This window comes from Salvia hispanica, chromosome 5 (genome assembly GCF_029641045.1).
Source record: "Salvia hispanica isolate PSC_SH4W2 chromosome 5, Shi_PSC_v1, whole genome shotgun sequence".
NCBI lineage: Eukaryota > Viridiplantae > Streptophyta > Magnoliopsida > Lamiales > Lamiaceae > Salvia > Salvia hispanica.
In genome coordinates this window covers 18973692-18991569 of record NC_142696.1, presented here as the reverse complement: position 1 = coordinate 18991569, position 17878 = coordinate 18973692, and the positions used below count along the sequence as shown (strand labels likewise).

At 36.8% G+C, this 17878-nt stretch overlaps 2 protein-coding genes across 3 annotated transcripts; both read left to right on the top strand.

Annotated features, from left to right (window-relative positions):
• Positions 1–4788: 4788 nt before the first annotated feature.
• On the top strand, positions 4789–7490 carry LOC125191014 (cinnamyl-alcohol dehydrogenase). The gene is made up of 7 exons (XM_048088469.2): positions 4789–4913; positions 5708–5804; positions 5995–6108; positions 6187–6417; positions 6483–6768; positions 6853–7003; positions 7072–7490. Exons 2-7 carry the CDS (start codon positions 5722–5724, stop codon positions 7266–7268), a joined length of 1062 nt encoding a protein of 353 aa, XP_047944426.1. The 5' UTR covers positions 4789–4913; positions 5708–5721; the 3' UTR covers positions 7269–7490.
• Positions 7491–11930: 4440 nt separating this feature from the next.
• On the top strand, positions 11931–16203 carry LOC125190109 (magnesium transporter MRS2-1-like). Of its 2 annotated transcripts, none has more exons than XM_048087310.2 (6): positions 11931–12037; positions 13124–13736; positions 14664–14792; positions 14890–15228; positions 15311–15358; positions 15750–16203. In XM_048087310.2, exons 2-6 carry the CDS (start codon positions 13143–13145, stop codon positions 15978–15980), a joined length of 1341 nt encoding a protein of 446 aa, XP_047943267.1. In that variant the 5' UTR covers positions 11931–12037; positions 13124–13142; the 3' UTR covers positions 15981–16203. The 2 variants fall into 2 exon arrangements, with proteins under 2 accessions (XP_047943267.1, XP_047943266.1); XM_048087309.2 differs by lacking the exon at positions 11931–12037 and adding an exon at positions 12044–12237.
• The last annotated feature ends 1675 nt before the right edge of the window (positions 16204–17878 follow it).

The window sequence follows — 17878 nt, the reverse complement described above, 5'->3', positions numbered from 1 at the left end:
AAAAATTGTTGGATGTTTCAAAGTAGAAGTAAGAGATTGAAAAGATTGTTATGTATTTTAAAGTAAGAAAGAAAATAAAGTAACGGAGAAAATGGTGTTGGATGTATAACAGTAATAGAGTTGAATAAAATAAGATAGAAAAAAAACGTAATTGTATCTTAATTATTTCTTAAATTAGTAAGGGGTCATCTTGGTTGATTCGGACGAAAAAGGAAAGTGAATCATCTTCGATGGGACGAGGGAGTATAAAATATATTTAATTTATTTATTTGGACACTCTCTAAGTATTTTGAAACATTATTTTCATTGGTTTTGTACTTAGAGTGAACTACAAAAATAGTCCCTGTATATGCCAGGTCGAACGCTAGAAGTAACCATGTTTTAAAAAATGCAGCAAACCCCACTAAGTATGAATATAATATCATTTGAGGTCCTTTTTCATTATTTCCAGTCATTCATGCTCTTTTCCCCTTCACTTTTTATCCAAAATGCCAATCCAAGGGTGTTCTAGTCTTTCTTATTTTTATAATTATTACACTTATTACTTCTTTTTCTATTATGTATTTTTTTATTTAAATACTTAAAATTTAGATTTATAAATTAGTCTAATTTACAAATTCTAATTAGATTTCAGATTGTATTACGTATTTATTTATTTTTTTTACACTTTTTACTTTTCTGTATAATATAATATTATGATATAATTTTATTTTAAAAAAAAACACTTTTTGTAATTAGAATTTTAAAAAATAAATATTACACTGAAAAAGAAAAGGTGCAAAACAAATAAATAAATACATATATAATCTGATATTCTAATTAGAATTTGTAAGTATATTAATTTATGAATCTAGATTTTACTAAGTATTTAAATAAAAAATGAAAATAGCATACAAAAAGTAAAGAAAAGATAATAGGAGGAATTACGGTTCATACCTTTCTTTTTGTTGCATTTTTAAAGATAAAAATGTCCTCGGTGGCATAAATGTAAAAAAGAGAAAGAAAAAAGGATATGAAAGATTAAAAATAGTGAAAAAGGACCTCAAATGATATTATATCCATACATAGAGGGGCATGTTGTATTTTTTTAAACATAGGTACCTCTGGCGTTCGACCTGGCATACGTAGAGGCTATTTTTGTAGTTCACTCTTCTATTTAATTCTCTCTCTGTGCCATAAGAATAGTGACTTTGGAAACGACACATGTTTTTAATACGAAATTGGTAAAGTAGAAGAAGAACAAAAAATTACCTCATAAAAGAGATAAACATGCCGAAAATAGAAATAGACTATTTTTATGAGATTGACCAAAATGAAAAAAAAGAGATTATTTTATGGAACTAAGGGAGTTATTTTCAAAATAATGGGATTTCGGTATATGCCGTATCGTAAACTGATACGCCGCATAAAAGTACGATATACCGAATTTTGGTACGGCATACCGAAAATGTGGTATGGTATCATTATTGAAATTCACCATACCAAAAATGTGGTATGCCAAAAATTTTGGTAAGATAAATGTATTGTTTTTTCTCATATTGCATTTTTTGTAAGGTACTCCACGTTACAGTGTAGAGGTTTCAGTAATATATACAATATGTGATTTAAGTAAGATATACCGTATTGATCCACGTTAAATTATGTTAGAGCTATTTCTTTTAATTATACTTTTAGTACAATTTTAATATCTTAAAATTGCCGGACATTATTATTATATTACGCAAAAGTAAAAAGTCGTAGTTGTAATCGTTCTTTTTCCCATTAATTTCAAATAATAATACTACCTCAATTTCTTAAAAATAAAATTATATCCATTTTGGTTCGTTCAGTAGAAGTTTTCTAAATTTTCTATTTACAAAATGGACCATACAATCCACTAATACCAATTTTACTATTTTTTCTCTTCATTTCTCTCACTGTATCCGTTTCTCTCTCTCACCCGTAAACCCTAAATCATTGTTGATCATTATAAAATGCCCATTAATTATTTGGAAAAGAAATTCTTGATCTATTTATTGTTCATTATTAAAAATCTAAATGAAGTTATTTATTTAGTACTTACGGCATTAAAGAACTCTCTCTATTTCTTAAAAATAGAAATTCTTTCCTTTTTAGTCCGTTTTCTAAAAATGAAAACATTCATTTTAGGAAACAGACTCCGCAATCCACTAACACTAATTCCAATACTTTATTTCTTCATCTCACTTATTTTATCCATTTTTTCTCCCACTCTACTTTACCAATTTTACATTAAAACATGTGCCTATTTTTAGGAAACGGAGGGAGTATATATTTTAATTTTTTAAAAGTTAATTTATATCTAGACAGGGGATACGAGGAGAGTGAGGGAGAGTCAAGACCTACTTTTTTTCTTACTCTCTCTTACTTTACCAATTTTGCATTAAAACATGTGTCTATTTTTGAAAAAATGGAGGGAGTATATTTTTAAATTTAAAAAAAAAAAATTAATTTATATCTAGACTGGGGGGATGCGAGGAGAGTGAGGGAGAGTTAGGGCTGTCGAGTCTTGGAATGAGGAGAGGAGTGGAAGGCCAAGTGAAGCCAGCGTAAGCCTGGCGGCGGCTCCGCGTGAGCAACAGTGGAGGTGAAGACAACGAAGAAAACAAGAAGTGGCTAATTTTTTTTAATTTATTTAAATATGCCATTAGTTCATAATATAGTTAATCGGGCGTTGATCATCAGTTTTTGACGAAACCGTTAAAAAAATATTACTTCGACGACATTTCTATTTGTTTGGGAGTCAATTTCCAAAAAGTGAATGTTCTGAACCAACTTTGTAAAACGACCATATGTGTTGGACCAAAAAGGGACTTTAGTCTACTATTTCCTCCGTCCACCAATAAACTTTTCATTTTGCCATGTTCGTCTATCCACCAATAAACTTCTCATTTTTCTTTTTACTACTTTTGGTAATAGACCCCACATTCCATTAATTTTATCTCATTCACATTTTAATATAAAACTACTAATTTATAAAAATAGGATCCATCTTTTACTTACATTTTCAACCAACATTGTAGTAGTACTACGTTTCTTAAAACTTGTGCTAGATCAAAACTCTCATTGTATTGATGGACGGACGAAGTATAATTTAACCCAAATGTTATTTTTGTGATATAAATAGAAGGCTAATATCCATTTTTGGCCCCTACGTATTCCTTAAGACCAAGTTTTATCGGTTGATGGAAGCCCACCTCCGTGTCATTACACAATTAAAAAAGAAAAGGAAAAAAATTGAAATTGATGGTCTTCGTCTCTATCATATGGATGACAACCTCCAACCACTTGGTTGCCCATGCCATTATGTTAATTCAGTCGACGAGATTATGTCATATGGTGTAATTTCATTGGTTAATATTTTTCTAAAAATTTATTTATCTTTCATATAGTATTATGTTAAAAAATATTCCAAATTTATAATTTTTCATTCCTTTTATTTTCTTTTAAAAGAAAGAAATAACTTAACTTAATTAAGATATTTAAAAAAAATGACTCAATTTAATTAAGCTTTTCAAAAAAGTATATAAGACTAAAAAGTTTTTGAGTGAACTACAAAAATAGTCCCTGGACTATGCGTTTATCTCGCCAATGAACCCTGAACTTTAAAAATATCCCTAGACAACCCTGGACTAAGCGTTTATCTCGAAAATGGTCATTTTTCATTGTTTTGTGACGAAAATACCCTTTTGGGAGGTTTTGAGGGATTTGGGCAATTTAGTCTTTTTACATTTTAAATCTGATATTATTTCAGTGATGTACTAAATCTGATATTATTTCAAAATTATCATTCTTCTTCCCTTTTGTCATCCTTCACTTTGTTTCTTTATTTCTATATTAGATTTAATTTTATAAAATTAAATTTTAAATTTTGAGTTTTAAATATCAATAATTTTTTTTAATTATTAAAATTACTATTAAATAACAAATTAATAGTTTTAATCAATATTTGATAGTGTCTAATATTTAATCAATAAGACATGACGACGCCTTAGTAATCAATATTTAATAGTTTTAATCATAAATAGATCATATAACACGATTTATTCTGAAATAAATGCATCTAATGTATAGGAGAATTTGACTAAAAATATTATGAAATTGACTAAAAATTTGATACTACTAAAAATTTGATATAGGAGAGTTTTTGTTAAAATTTTCTAGTTAATTTTGATTGTTTTCAAATTAATAAACGAAAATTATATTAGTCTTACATTAGATGCATATTTATTTCGGAATAAATTGTGTTATATGATCTATTTATGATTAAAACTAAGGTGTCATCGTACCTTATTGATTAAATATTAGACACTATCAAATATTGATTAAATCTATTAATATGTTATTTAATACTCGTAATTTTAATAATTAAAAATTTATTGATATTTAAAAATCAAAATTTAAAATTTAATTTTATAAAATTAAATCTAATATTTAAATAAAGAAACAAAGTGAAGGATGACAAAAAGGAAGAAGAATGATAATTTTAAAATAATATCAGATTTAAGTACATCAGTGAAATAATATCAGATTTAAAATGTAAAAAGATCAAATTGTCCAAACTCCTCAAAACCCCCAAAAGGGTATTTTTATCATGAAATAGTGAAAAATGATGATTTTCAAGATAAACGCTTAATCCAGAATTATCGGAGATATTTTTAAAGTACAGGATTCATTGACAAGATAAACGAATAATCCAAGAACTATTTTTGTAGTTCACTCAAAGTTTTTTAGGCTAGGCTAATATGGTGGACCGACAACAGAACAAGTAAAATACAATAAAATATATCTGGTTTCCCAGTCCTACCGCAACTCATCATTTCACTTGTTTCGTCTCATCCAATCGAAGTAGTCGTTCCCGCTTCCCAGACTCATCGATTTGCCTTCCGATTCAGGTAATTTACCAATCACATCTTAGACCATTTGCAGGTGTACTTTGACTTTGTATCTCAATTCATCGACACCTTTGTACCAATCACATATCTCAATTTATTTGTATCATGATTCGGTTTATCGACAGCTCTATCCACTCGGTCGATAAATCAGTAATTTCCTTCCTTTATATGAGTGATTTCTATGATTTTGTGAATGGTATCGATTTCTCACTGCGTATTTGTGGTGAATTTGTTGCACTTCGCGGTCCGGTCTAGTGAAGAGCAGTGCGAGATAAAGGGATAATTTATTGCTTTTGGTGACTATGTTGGTTTCATCATATCTTGCACCGATCATGCATTTAGATGTTTTTCAAAATATTAATCACTTTGTTACGCTGCTATTTGGGATTTTAGTTAATGTATTGGATATGCATGTGTTTGGTTGTCTTTGGAGAATGAATTGGGAAAGTAACTTTAAATATCACAGATTGTTTCTTTTATCTGTAAGCTGATTGAACGTTGGGATTTGAAAAGACTGTCACTGGTCCTAGATTTAGTACTTGGAATTGATTCTCCAAAAGATTAATGTACAATAGTTGGGTGTAACTGGTTAATTGAGGATTCTGATGGGAAAAAAAATATTGTAGTATGAGATATTACAAAGATATATTTGAAAAAAAAAACCATCTAAGTGTTTGGAGTAAAAGAAAATTAGTCGGAGTGACTTGGTGCAGATATATTTGAAGTCATACCAATACATTTTAAAGACGATTACTGCTATTTAAAAGGACAACCATTGTTTAATGTGGCTTTAGGCTAACAGAGTGAAATGGCCAGTGCAAATGGTGATTGCCTTGGATGGGCAGCCAGAGATTCCTCTGGAACTCTCTCTCCTTATCAATTTAGTCGCAGGTATCTTCGTATCTCTCTGATCTTTTACTTATCTTGGATTTATATTTGCTTATGTGTGATCTAAATCAACAGTCTTGCTTTGTCTCTTTGTTACAATCCCACAATTGCCAATTTTTTGTCTTTTCCCTATTCTTGGCTGTAAAATTTTGCATTGTTCCACTCGATCTCTGTCATGGTGATATCTGTGCAGGTCTGTTGGTGCTGATGATATTTCTATAAGCATTTTATACTGTGGAGTTTGTTATGCTGATGTTGTCTGGACTAGAAACGTAATGGGTCATTCGAATTATCCTTTGGTACCCGGGTATGGATGTTTTGAAGTAATTTAGATATAATTTGCCAGTGTCTATGGACTGACACATCTAATCCCCGTACTTGGTAGGCATGAGATTGTTGGGATTGTGAAGGAGGTGGGATCAAACGTCGATCGCTTTAAAGTTGGTGAGCATGTGGGGGTGGGAACTTATGTAAACTCTTGCAGACAGTGCGAGTATTGTGATAGTGGAATAGAAGTACATTGTGCCAAGGGATCCGTCCTCACATTTGATGGCGTAGATGTCGATGGTACCATCACTAAGGGAGGATATTCTAGCTACATTGTAGTTCATGAAAGGTAATTGTATTAGATGTAAAGAAACTAAGAAATTTAACTCTAAACTGACTAACTCTCTTCTGTAGGTACTGCTTCAGGATACCTGAGAATATTCCTCCACAGTTAGCAGCGCCGTTGCTATGTGCTGGAATCACTGTTTACACCCCCATGGTGCGGCATAACATGAATCAACCCGGAAAATCCTTAGGGGTTATTGGGCTAGGTGGGCTTGGCCATTTAGCTGTCAAGTTTGGCAAGGCTTTCGGGTTGAGAGTTACAGTTTTCAGCACCTCCATTACCAAGAAGGACGAGGCATTGAATCTCCTCGGGGCAGATCATTTTGTCATCTCTTCGGATGAAAAGGAGATGAGGGTAAAATCTTATCATCCTAGCTTTGAAAGAGGACCAAGAAGTTTAGTCCCATGGCTGATGAAATTATTTACCATCTTGGTGCAGGCTATGGAAAAATCACTTGATTTCATCATAAACACAGCATCCGGAGGTACATCGTTCGATTTATACCTATCACTGCTGAAGACCATGGGCGTGCTTGTTTTGGTTGGATTCCCAAGCGAAGTGAAGTTCCATCCGGGAAGCCTGATCTTAGGTACAACTTAGCATAGTTGACTACTTCTACTCTCGACCTCTCCATTACTGACAAGCGATTTTTTGTAGGCGCAAAAACAATTACGGGAAGTGTAACAGGTGGAACTAAACAGACACAAGAAATGCTGGACTTTTGTGCTTCCAACAAGGTTTACCCCGAAATCGAGCTGATTCCTATTAACTACTGCAACGAGGCCCTAGACCGGCTGGTGAAGAAGGATGTGAAATACCGGTTTGTGATTGATGTTGCCAGCTCTCTTACCTGAGGTCAGTAGAGTCATAAACTAATATTGCTATTGCTGTAATAATTAAAACCAGCCACATTATATCCTCAGCCGTTGAATATCTATGGCTATGTTTTTCTTAAATTGGCACTAGCTCAACACTGTGCTTGAGCATAAATGCTGTTACGAATATGCACTCAGTTGCTGTAAAGCTGTACGAGGATTGAGTTTTCCTGCATAGAACAAAATTATAACTTCGTTTCATATATTCGAAGCACACATCACTTGTGCTATGTCAATCTAGATTTGGAACAAAAAATTGGAATAATATCATGAGTACTGATTCGTCAATAGTTGAAGTATGAGATATTGTAAAAAAAGGAAGTCCAAAATTTCGGTAAAAATTATGTTTACCATATTTAATTATTTGAGAAAAGTATCACCATTTTATGTGACCAAGTGCAATTTCCAATCCCTTCATGTCCAACTAAAAGATTAATATACTTTAATAATTTGGTATGTTACTTTTCGTACACAATTTAGGTGATGTTCGGTTGTCATGACTAATAATCATGAGACTATCCATCTAGTATTAAGTTGTGAGATTATTTTAGTTGGAGGGGTGAGGCTATGACTAATTATCATGAGACTATCCAGCTAGGATTAAGTTGAGGGGATTAATTTTATGAACCAAACATGATACATATTTAATCATGAGATTTAGTCTTGTCAACCGAACATTCACAAAACTGGTCATTTTTTTACGTATCAACACTAATACGGCAAAATAAATTCAAATTTCTACTTGGATGTTGGTCAACTTGAAGGTTTTGATAATCAATAACTTGCGCCTCCATTAGAGCATCCACAGTGCCGGCTAGCCGATTCGCGGCGCTGGCCGATCGGCTAGCCGAACCATTGCAATCGGCCAGAAAATCGGCGTGGGCTAGCTGATTCAGGGGCGCTGGCCGCCATTGTGGCGTGCCGATCGGCCAGCGCCTATTTTCGGTTTTTTTTTTTTTTTTTTTTGAAAAACTGTATATACGCGATTTTAGTTTCATTTTCATTTGCACCACTTGTTTTAACGAGTTTTCTCTCTCTCTAACTTTCTTTACAAGAGCATCATCGAGCGATGGACAACAACAACGAGTCCAGTCCAGTCTGGATGGGGCCAAATGGGCGGGCAGATGGGCCCAGGGTTTAACGTCCCTTGGGGGCGGTTGATGGGGATGATGGCCGGAGCGCCGGGGGGGAACCAGGGGGGTATGCCGTGGGGGATGCCGGGCGGGGGGCAGGGGAGCGGCGGGTAGCCAGCGCTGGGGTGGGGAGGTATGCCTCAGATGCAGCAGCAGATGATGCAGCAGATGATGGGGATGATCAGGGAGGGATGCGCCACGGTATGCATCCCGGGATGCAGGGGCCATCGGGGGGGACACGGTCTATCGTCCCTCTCTTAATTTTTTGACGGCTTCGTCTCACACGTCGACCCCAGTGGAGACGCAGTTCACTGGCGATGACCTTCTGTCATTGCATGATATGGGGATCGATCTCGGGGATCCGGACACTCCCGTTCCAGCGGGTCGGGCCGCGCCGAAGAAGAAGAAGGGCAAGGGGAAGGGCAAGGCGGTCGGCGAGTCCTCGCAGCCCGGTGTTGACGACACTTCCATGCGGAAGAAGTGGACGGAGGATGAGTACGCCGGGGTGGCCAAGGCGTGGTTGACGGTGTGCGACGATCCGCTGGTTGCGAACTACCAGCGGGTCGTCAACATGTGGGCGAAGATTAGAGCTGCCCACAGGAGGAACTGTCCGCACGGGAAGGACTTCAGCGGGGAGGAGTGCCGGAAGGGGTGGGAGCGCATTAGGGCCGCGGTCGGCCGTTTTTCGGGGTTGTACGCCAACGCCCTCCGCTAGCTGACTAGTGGGTAGAATGAGGACTTCCATGCGGAAGAAGTGGACGGAGGATGAGTACGCCGGGGTGGCCAAGGCGTGGTTGACGGTGTGCGACGATCCGCTGGTTGCGAACTACCAGCGGGTCGTCAACATGTGGGCGAAGATTAGAGCTGCCTACAGGAGGAACTGTCCGCACGGGAAGGACTTCAGCGGGGAGGAGTGCCGGAAGGGGTGGGAGCGCATTAGGGCCGCGGTCGGCCGTTTTTCGGGGTTGTACGCCAACGCCCTCCGCTAGCTGACTAGTGGGTAGAATGAGGAGGACGCCCGGAGGATAGCGGAGAGTCAGTTCTCCTTGCCGGGGAAGTATAAGGAGTTCCTCTTCTGGGAATGCTATTTGTTGCTGAAGGACTTCGAGAAGTTCCGGGCTGGGTGCGACGCTGGGTGGCCGAAGAAACAGAGGCTGAACTATTCCGGCGACTACAACGGCAGCAGCGGCGGATCCCACGACCTCCCCCCGGATGCTGAGGAGTTTCCATCCCCTCCATCCGTTGCTCGTCGCCCTCGCCCGGTTGGCCAAAAACGGGCGCAACGGGCAGCGAGGGGAGGATCCCCCCTATCGCCCCATGAGGTCATCTCGGTCCCCCCACCCCCACGCGCGTACACGTTAGTCTCGCGTGCGAAGACGGTGGAACTTATGTTCGAGGTTTTCCAAGAGTGGAAGGCCGCAACCGACCCCACGGAGAAGATGTTCCTCTACTCGATGCTCGAGAACATGCGGGTGGATTTGGATGCCTCGAGGACACTGGTGGGGGGTTCAGACGCGGGCTCAGATACCCCGGGTGGCGGCGACGACGACGAGGAGTAGAGAGTGGCGGGGCTCGTGTGTGGAAGCCATTTTTTTTTGAAAAAAATCATGTATTTTTTTTAAACTATGTACCTTTTTTTTTAATGAAATGAATGAATTTTTCCGTATATGTCTCGTAAATTTAATTTCGTAATTTAATCGTAAATTTTATTCCGTAAAATGTAGTTGTTTTTGAATTATTTTTATTGCGGCTGGCCTATGGCTGGTCTAAATCTGATGTGGCATGTGGATTTTTAGTGCTGCTGACATGGCAGGGAGAGAGAGTGACTGATCTATGACTGGCCTATTACCATTGTGGATACTCTTACTACAAGCATACTACTACTGGATTGGGATAAAAAAACTAAAATAAAAGTATAGTACTAATTTTTTGAGCATTATCGAATTTTAATTATAAATATATAGTTTATTCTGATTTGGATAACTTACTACTTAAAAAAGAATATTCAAAATTCATACTACTACTAGATTGGGCACGTTTGATAAGTTAATAATGCCTAGATATATATACTTAGGGTGTGTTTGGTTTGTATGTTAGGAGCAGTTAGTGCATGGTAACCAGTGGATTCGGTTGTTTGGTTTCTTAGTTAAGCTAAATGCTTGGCCCGATGAAATGTGGCAGGCCCAATCTAAAAATGCTGAAATAGGTGGTTTTCTTATCTTTCAAATTTGGTGTGATATGTATATGGGTTTCGAACAGTAACTCATATAGAAGCACAAAATGACATTATTGTCCTCAATTTTAACTCCACACAGAGCAGCTCATTTTGAATTAATTAACGCTGCTGAATTAGTTTTCTTTCACCTCCACGCAGTTGCTGCTCGAGATCAACCGGTCGACACCCATAATACGGCTGACTGCGCCGATTCGGAGAGTGGTGATGGAAAACGGCACCGGCCATTTATTTTGTTCGAGGTTTGGTTTAATTTACCCCACTCCGAGATTTCCTCCGCACCATTGTATTTTAGATTTGGGTGTTTAATTGGTATTCAAATTTCGAGTTTTAACAGAATGTTTCCTCAATTTGATTCAAGTTGTCTGGTAATTTCATGTTTAATCTTTGTCAGAGGTTGATGGCAATTCCATGGCCATCAACCAACAAGTTTAAAGATTTTCTTCCAAAAAACTTGCAATTAAGTTTCGACATTAGACACCGATTCCACCGAATCCCCAACACCAAGTTTCTGCAAATAAATTAGTTCCATATGATTGCATTAAAATACGAATTAGGGCAGAAGGGCAAATGGTGTTATTTGGTGAAAATTAAGAGGATAAATTCGTCAATTCTAGTTGGTAATGTGTACTCCGTATATACAGCAGTACAACACCAACAAAAGCTAGGTGACAAGCCAAACGGTTGTCTACTAAATGACCACCCAAGAAAAGCTATTCAATTTCAAGCTGAAAACATTTTCTTGAGGAATGCTAAACGCCAAACCAAACGGACCCTTATATGACTATTTCTAAGTGTTTGATATCATAGTTAACCTATTATGTCAGCCCGTGGTTTTCTCTATGGCCCATCCAAGCCCGCAAATTTTTCCTTAAAATACAAAGATATGTATCTCACAAATTTGGTCGGATAGCATTTCTACCTCATTTATTATGATTTATTAATACAAAATCTAGATAATTTCTTGTCTACCAAACAACAACGAAAAAACCTTCATCCGAACTTATCTTGACACAAAACCCGCATTTCTTGTCTTATTTAACAAATCTTGTTATATCTCATCTTTCTTATCAAACGAATCTTTAGCATTGTGAATATTATTTCTCTTAACTCAAAAAAGTTCAGATTTTTTATTTTTTTTTATTTTTTTTATTTTTCATGCAAATCATCAAATACATAGACGTAGAGTTGGGCCCCCCGGATTTATTCATTTTACTTTCGATCTGTTTTTTTATTAATTAAAATTTGTAGATAAAATAATAAAATCAACGTAAGAATCATAAAACATCAGTAATCAGTAACTCATCATTAGATTGTTTCTTCTTCACCGTTATAAAGTTAAAATCCCATCATTTCCGTCGCAACCAATCCTCACGATTCAGGTAAATTCCCGAACCTCACTCACTTTTTCAGTCCATCTGCAGCCGCGCTTTTTCCATAGGAAATATGTTCGTCTAAGTTTCTCTTTATTTTGTCTGACTCTGGATTCGGATTCATCTACTCAGTAGAGAAACCCTAATTTTCTTCCTTCGGATGCTTGATTTGCTGCTGTAATTGTGTTACATCAATATTGCGAAAGCTTGTGAGTTGCCTATGGCTGGACTAATTATTTTTGTTTACTGTTTGCTCTTGAATCGTGTTTGTGTTGATTCTGTCACACTTCCTGCCTTTGGCCTGTTGACGGGAGAATATTACACTTTTCGATGACTATGTGGCTCTAATTTTAGTTTGATTATTGGCTTGATTGACACTGCTTTTAGCTTAATAGTAACTTCTTGTCGATTGTATAATTTGTAGTATTCAATTATTCATGTGTAATATGGTTATTTTGGGGGTTTCTGATGAAAAAATATTTTTGTGTGATATATTAGGATGAAAAATGCCATGGAAAACATGAATGCGTTTGTTTGTCTCCAGAGAAAAAAAAGGGGTTATATGGTCATTTCTAGGGAGTTTCTAATGAAAAGATAGTTTGTTTTTCTTTGTTAAAGGTGGCGATGAGAAAAAAATGTTGTATGTGATCAATTAGCATGAAAAATGCAATGGAAAGCATGAATATGTTTCGAAGAATTGTAGAGATTAGAGAAAGATATAGAGATAAAGAAAAAGATATTAACCACAAGATCTCTTCTATTGCAAGATAAGAAAGAGAGGCAGGGAAAGACTGCTTGCTTAGTTTTTTAGTGAAGATGGGGCTTTTCAGAATAAGTAAGAGAAAGTAGTACCTTTCTTAAGACATTTATGCTACATTTTGACACAGAAACAACACAAAAATCTGGACCTCTTAATGTCATGTAGTCATGTTTATCAGTTTTAGGTTTACGCTTTCACCATGTCTAAAGCCTAACCTCAGACTGGACTTTGTGCTACTTGATAGTGATTTCTAAAATGTGCTGCAGCCTGTAGGTGGTGATCTATATTTCATTCTCCAATATTGTAACTCACCTGCCATATATTTTCTTCTGTAGTTGAGGAATCTGTTCGGTGATGGCAGACCTCAAGGAACGTCTGCTCCCACCAAAACCTGCGTCTGCTATAAATCTGAGAGACAATTCATACAGGGCATCTGCCTCTGGCCGTATCCCATTTCAAGGAGTTGATGTTTCAGGCCTGAAAAAGCGTGGGCAAGGCCTTCGGTCATGGATACGTGTTGATGTAACAGGGAATTCCCAAGTGATTGAGGTTGACAAGTTCAGTATGATGCGTCGATGTGATCTCCCTGCACGTGATCTAAGATTACTAGACCCATTATTCGTTTATCCATCTACTATCCTTGGCAGAGAGAAAGCGATTGTTGTAAATCTTGAACAGATCCGATGCATCATTACTGCAGATGAGGTTTTGCTATTAAACTCTCTTGATAGCTATGTTCTACAGTATGTGGTGGAATTGCAGAGACGGTTACAAGCTGCAGGAGTAGGTGAAGTTTGGCAGCAATCTGAAGGTCCAGATTCTGGCAGAAGGAGAGGAAGCAGAAATTTTGACAATATGTTTGGAAACACATCTCCAGATTACCTACCATTTGAGTTCAGAGCCCTTGAAGTTGCATTGGAAGCGGCTTGTACATTTTTGGATTCTCAGGTATATGTCAAAAGAGCTTGCTCCTTTGATCCTTCCTTGTCTCTCAGCACCATGTTGTTCAGAGAATGCTGGATGTCCTGGCTGAAATGTCTTTGTTTATCTCTTTTTTACTTCCCTAATTGATAAGAAACACTATGTTTATATATATAGTAAAAAGGTCATATTCCCAATAATGATAACAGCTTAAGCTGCATGACAGTGATATGTAAAGGATGTTCTTTGTGATTTAGGAAGCAACCAAGCAAACCTCAGCTGTTTACATCATTCGTCGTTTGATTTCTATTTTGGTATTAAAGTAAAAATTGTTGTATGAAGCATTGAAAATTTTCCTTTTGATGTAAGGTAAAACTGTAAAACTTAATAACTTGAGTTCAATGCAATGATGCGTACTTGATTCTTTAATCTTCTAGTTAATTGATTTTCCACGTGTTCCAGATTCTAGTAGATATACATTCTGGCCTGATGGATACCAATATTTGCATTCACAACATGCGCCATATATTTTGTATCTCCGGAGGTTAAGCCTGAAATCTAGTGTTTCTCTTCCATACCCTACCCGTGAATTTAGTTATCTGATAGCTATCTGGAACAGTGGAACATATGCCATGATATAGGTTTTGTAATTGAATGTCTTCAGGATTTTATACAATTTGGATGTTTTGCTGTGCTTAATTCTTTGTTATCCAAGTTGTTAGTATCTGGAAACTAATCATGCAAAGAAGCAACTCTGACTTTTGACTATCTTGGGTAGAAATTTAGGATGTACATAGAAACATACTGTAAAGGATGAATTGTATAATTTAATAACATAACAAGTCAACAACATTTAGCTGTTAAGAAACCAGTATGAATGTGAAGCTTGACAAGACACAGTAAAAATGTCTAATGTAATTGAATGTGCATTTGGAAAATTTCCATTTTTGATAGGCAGCAGAATTGGAGATTGAAGCATATCCTCTGTTGGATGAACTTACTTCAAAAATCAGCACTCTGAATTTGGAACGAGTTCGTAGACTAAAAAGCAGGCTTGTCGCATTGACACGGAGAGTCCAGAAGGTATGTAGCTAGTTATATCAACTCGTCCAACTAGATCTTACATTTTATTTTTTCTCTCTTATTTCTGCTCCTTTATAGTTGCATCACTATCATCTAGGTCAGGGATGAGATAGAACAACTGATGGATGATGATGGTGACATGGCTGAAATGTATCTCACTGAGAAGAAAAGGCGCATGGAGTCTTCATTTTATGGTGATCAATCCTTGGTAGGATATAGATCAAATGATGGTGGATTGTCTCTCTCTGCTCCTGTTTCTCCTGTTTCTTCACCTCCTGACAGCAGCAGGAAGCTTGAGAAATGCCTTAGCATAGCCAGGAGCAGACATGAAAGTGTCAGGAGCTCAGAAAGTGCCACGGAAAATATAGAAGAGCTGGAAATGTTGTTGGAGGCCTACTTTGTTGTTATCGACAGCACACTAAACAAGCTGACCTCGGTATAATATAGTTATATAATAATATTAAATTTCTTCCTACTCCAACTCCTATGGTATTAACAATTTGCTTGTATTAATTCAGTTGAAGGAGTACATTGACGATACAGAAGATTTCATCAATATCCAGCTGGTATGGGCCTTACTCTTTTCTTTTTCCTTTTCATTTTCTTCTCTCTTGGGAAAGATGTCTTCCTCTTTAGGGTAAATGGCATAGATTTATTATTTTTTTCTGATGCATCCTGGGTAGTACTGATGTAGCATAGAGTTCAAGTTATAAGAACAATATGCTGTATGTTTGCATAATTATTAGCAATCGCCAATACATGTCTATTGTCTAGTCCTGATTCAATCCACTTCAATGCAATATTCAATCATATATTGTTGTTCTTCTAGATCATGGTGTTGAGTGAAGGTATTTGGACAGACTTTGAGATATTAAAATTCTCAGGGGCTTTATTATGATGTCTCACTCTTAGGCCTTAGCCCTCTTTGTATTTTAAGCGCCCACAATCTATCTGCAGGATAATGTTCGGAACCAGCTTATACAGTTTGAGCTGCTATTGACTACTGCAACTTTTGTCGTCGCAATATTTGGAGTGGTAGCCGGTATATTTGGCATGAACTTTGAGATATCAATGTTCAACAACGCTGGTGCATTCAAATGGGTCCTGGTTATCACAGGAGTTAGCGGAGCCATCATTTTTTCAACATTTTTATGGTTCTTCAAACATAGAAGACTGATGCCGCTGTAGATGACTGGATGAAACTGCAGGCATTTTAGGGTGGAATGGCCGGAGTATAATTGTTCCTCGTATAATTGTACAAAATATATGTGTCGATGACCTATCTTTGTAACTTAAAAACTGGTTAAGAACTCCTTACTGCAGTTTTTGCTTTGTTGCAAGGATAGGAAAATGTGTCATTACATAAAGCTTAAGAAATAATGATATGAAATCATGTATTTGTGATTCCAAAGATTTTGCTATTTTGACATTGATCTATTAATTGAAACTCAAATAAAAAGGGAAAATAAAGATAAGATGATTTAGACTTCAAAAGCTAGATTGAAGGATTTGGTGGGGGAAAAGATGAATAAGTTAGATAAACCCAATACCATCACCTTGCTAGATCTATCAAGGGCTCTGTTACTCAAAAGATTCACGTGCCTTCGATGCATACCTCTACTTGATCCATATTTGAATAAATCAATTGATGAATCAAGTAAGAGCATCCGCATCGCATCTCGATGCGGGCTCTATCTCATCTTGGAGAGACGAGACCGCATCGAGACAGCGATGCGGGACGTCGTCTCGTCTCTATCTCGTCCCACGTCTCTCCGCGAAGATGTGGCTGGCTAGACAGCTCGCCACGCGCGTTGGCCACGTGGCGAGCTCCCGTTCGTCTGCGACGCCCGTTTATATCCGTTGAACATTATTTTTTTTATTTTTTTAAAAAGATTCCGAAAAAAAATCCAAAAAAATTACTAACCTTTTATAGCCATTTTTTTCAAAATTTTAATTTTTTTTTCTATTTTTTAAGCCCCCTATCACTTCTATAAATATCAAATCATTCCCACAAATTGTCCACCATAAAAAAAAACTCTCTACTCTCACCAATCATTCACACAAATGATTATGCGGATTTCAATAAATTGTAATATTAGGGTTTCAATTATGTATTTTTCGTATTTTCGGATGTTGTAATTTTCGTGGTTTTTAATGATTTTATGAATTATTAGTATTAATTTAATATTTCAATGAAATATTAATTGAATTTTGAAAGTGCGTGTTTTTCTTAGTGCGTTACGTGTGCACACAGAAGGAAATAAACAGGTTCCCTCGGTCTAGCAAATCCACTAGATCACGCGGTCTAGGAACTCGTTGGTCGTAGGAAATCCTGATCGTCGGACACACAGAGCACTTCTTTCAAAAACCCTCAACTACTTTACTAAACCTAGTATAGGGAAGTAGGGATCGATCCCACAGAGAAGGATGCGTAATAATCGTGTTCAAGGATTTGGACTTGTTTTTGGTGTTGGCTGCTGCCACGCATTTTTCTTGGGTTGAGGAAAACAAATTAAAGTTGACTTGGGAATCTTAAAACTCCTACGCTAATAGCTAGACCTAGGCGAAATAACAAGAGAACGTTGCGAGAAAATTAACTGCTCAATCACCAGATCTAAGAAAACTACTCCAGTTACCTAGACCTAGGAAATAAACTGACTGTGGGGACCATGACTGAAAAAGCAGAGTACGGACGAAAAGCTGGCAGAATAACTAACTCGAGTACTAACTAACAGCGACACATCTTCTTCAACCAAATTGCGTAAAAACTCATAAGAAAATCAACATGAACGAAATCAGAGCAGAGCAAACTAAATCTAAATCAAATTTATGCATAACAACGAAGAACTAAACAGATCTGCAGACGCTAGACGAAGTAAAACAGAAAACAAGAAGAAAACTCAAATCCATCTAACAATTTCTTTTTCTCACTTCGAATCCAACCTTAGACGCTAAATCCACTCCGGATCCAAGCGTCCGACACAAACTCCAACCAACAGAAACACTTCATTACTTCAGATTTGAACAACAACCTCCAATCAGTCAATAAACCACAGATCTATCACAGAATTCCCAGATCAAACACC

Bases quoted from the DNA above. Each gene is read 5' to 3' on its own strand.
- LOC125191014 (XM_048088469.2), top strand. From the start codon at position 5,722: ATGGCCAGTGCAAATGGTGATTGCCTTGGATGGGCAGCCAGAGATTCC. The intron at 6,109-6,186 runs GTATGGATGTTT...CGTACTTGGTAG, and splicing joins AATTATCCTTTGGTACCCGG to GCATGAGATTGTTGGGATTG. The intron at 6,418-6,482 runs GTAATTGTATTA...TCTCTTCTGTAG, and splicing joins TACATTGTAGTTCATGAAAG to GTACTGCTTCAGGATACCTG.
- LOC125190109 (XM_048087310.2), top strand. From the start codon at position 13,143: ATGGCAGACCTCAAGGAACGTCTGCTCCCACCAAAACCTGCGTCTGCT. The intron at 14,793-14,889 runs GTATGTAGCTAG...ACTATCATCTAG, and splicing joins TGACACGGAGAGTCCAGAAG to GTCAGGGATGAGATAGAACA. The intron at 15,359-15,749 runs GTATGGGCCTTA...ATCTATCTGCAG, and splicing joins ATTTCATCAATATCCAGCTG to GATAATGTTCGGAACCAGCT.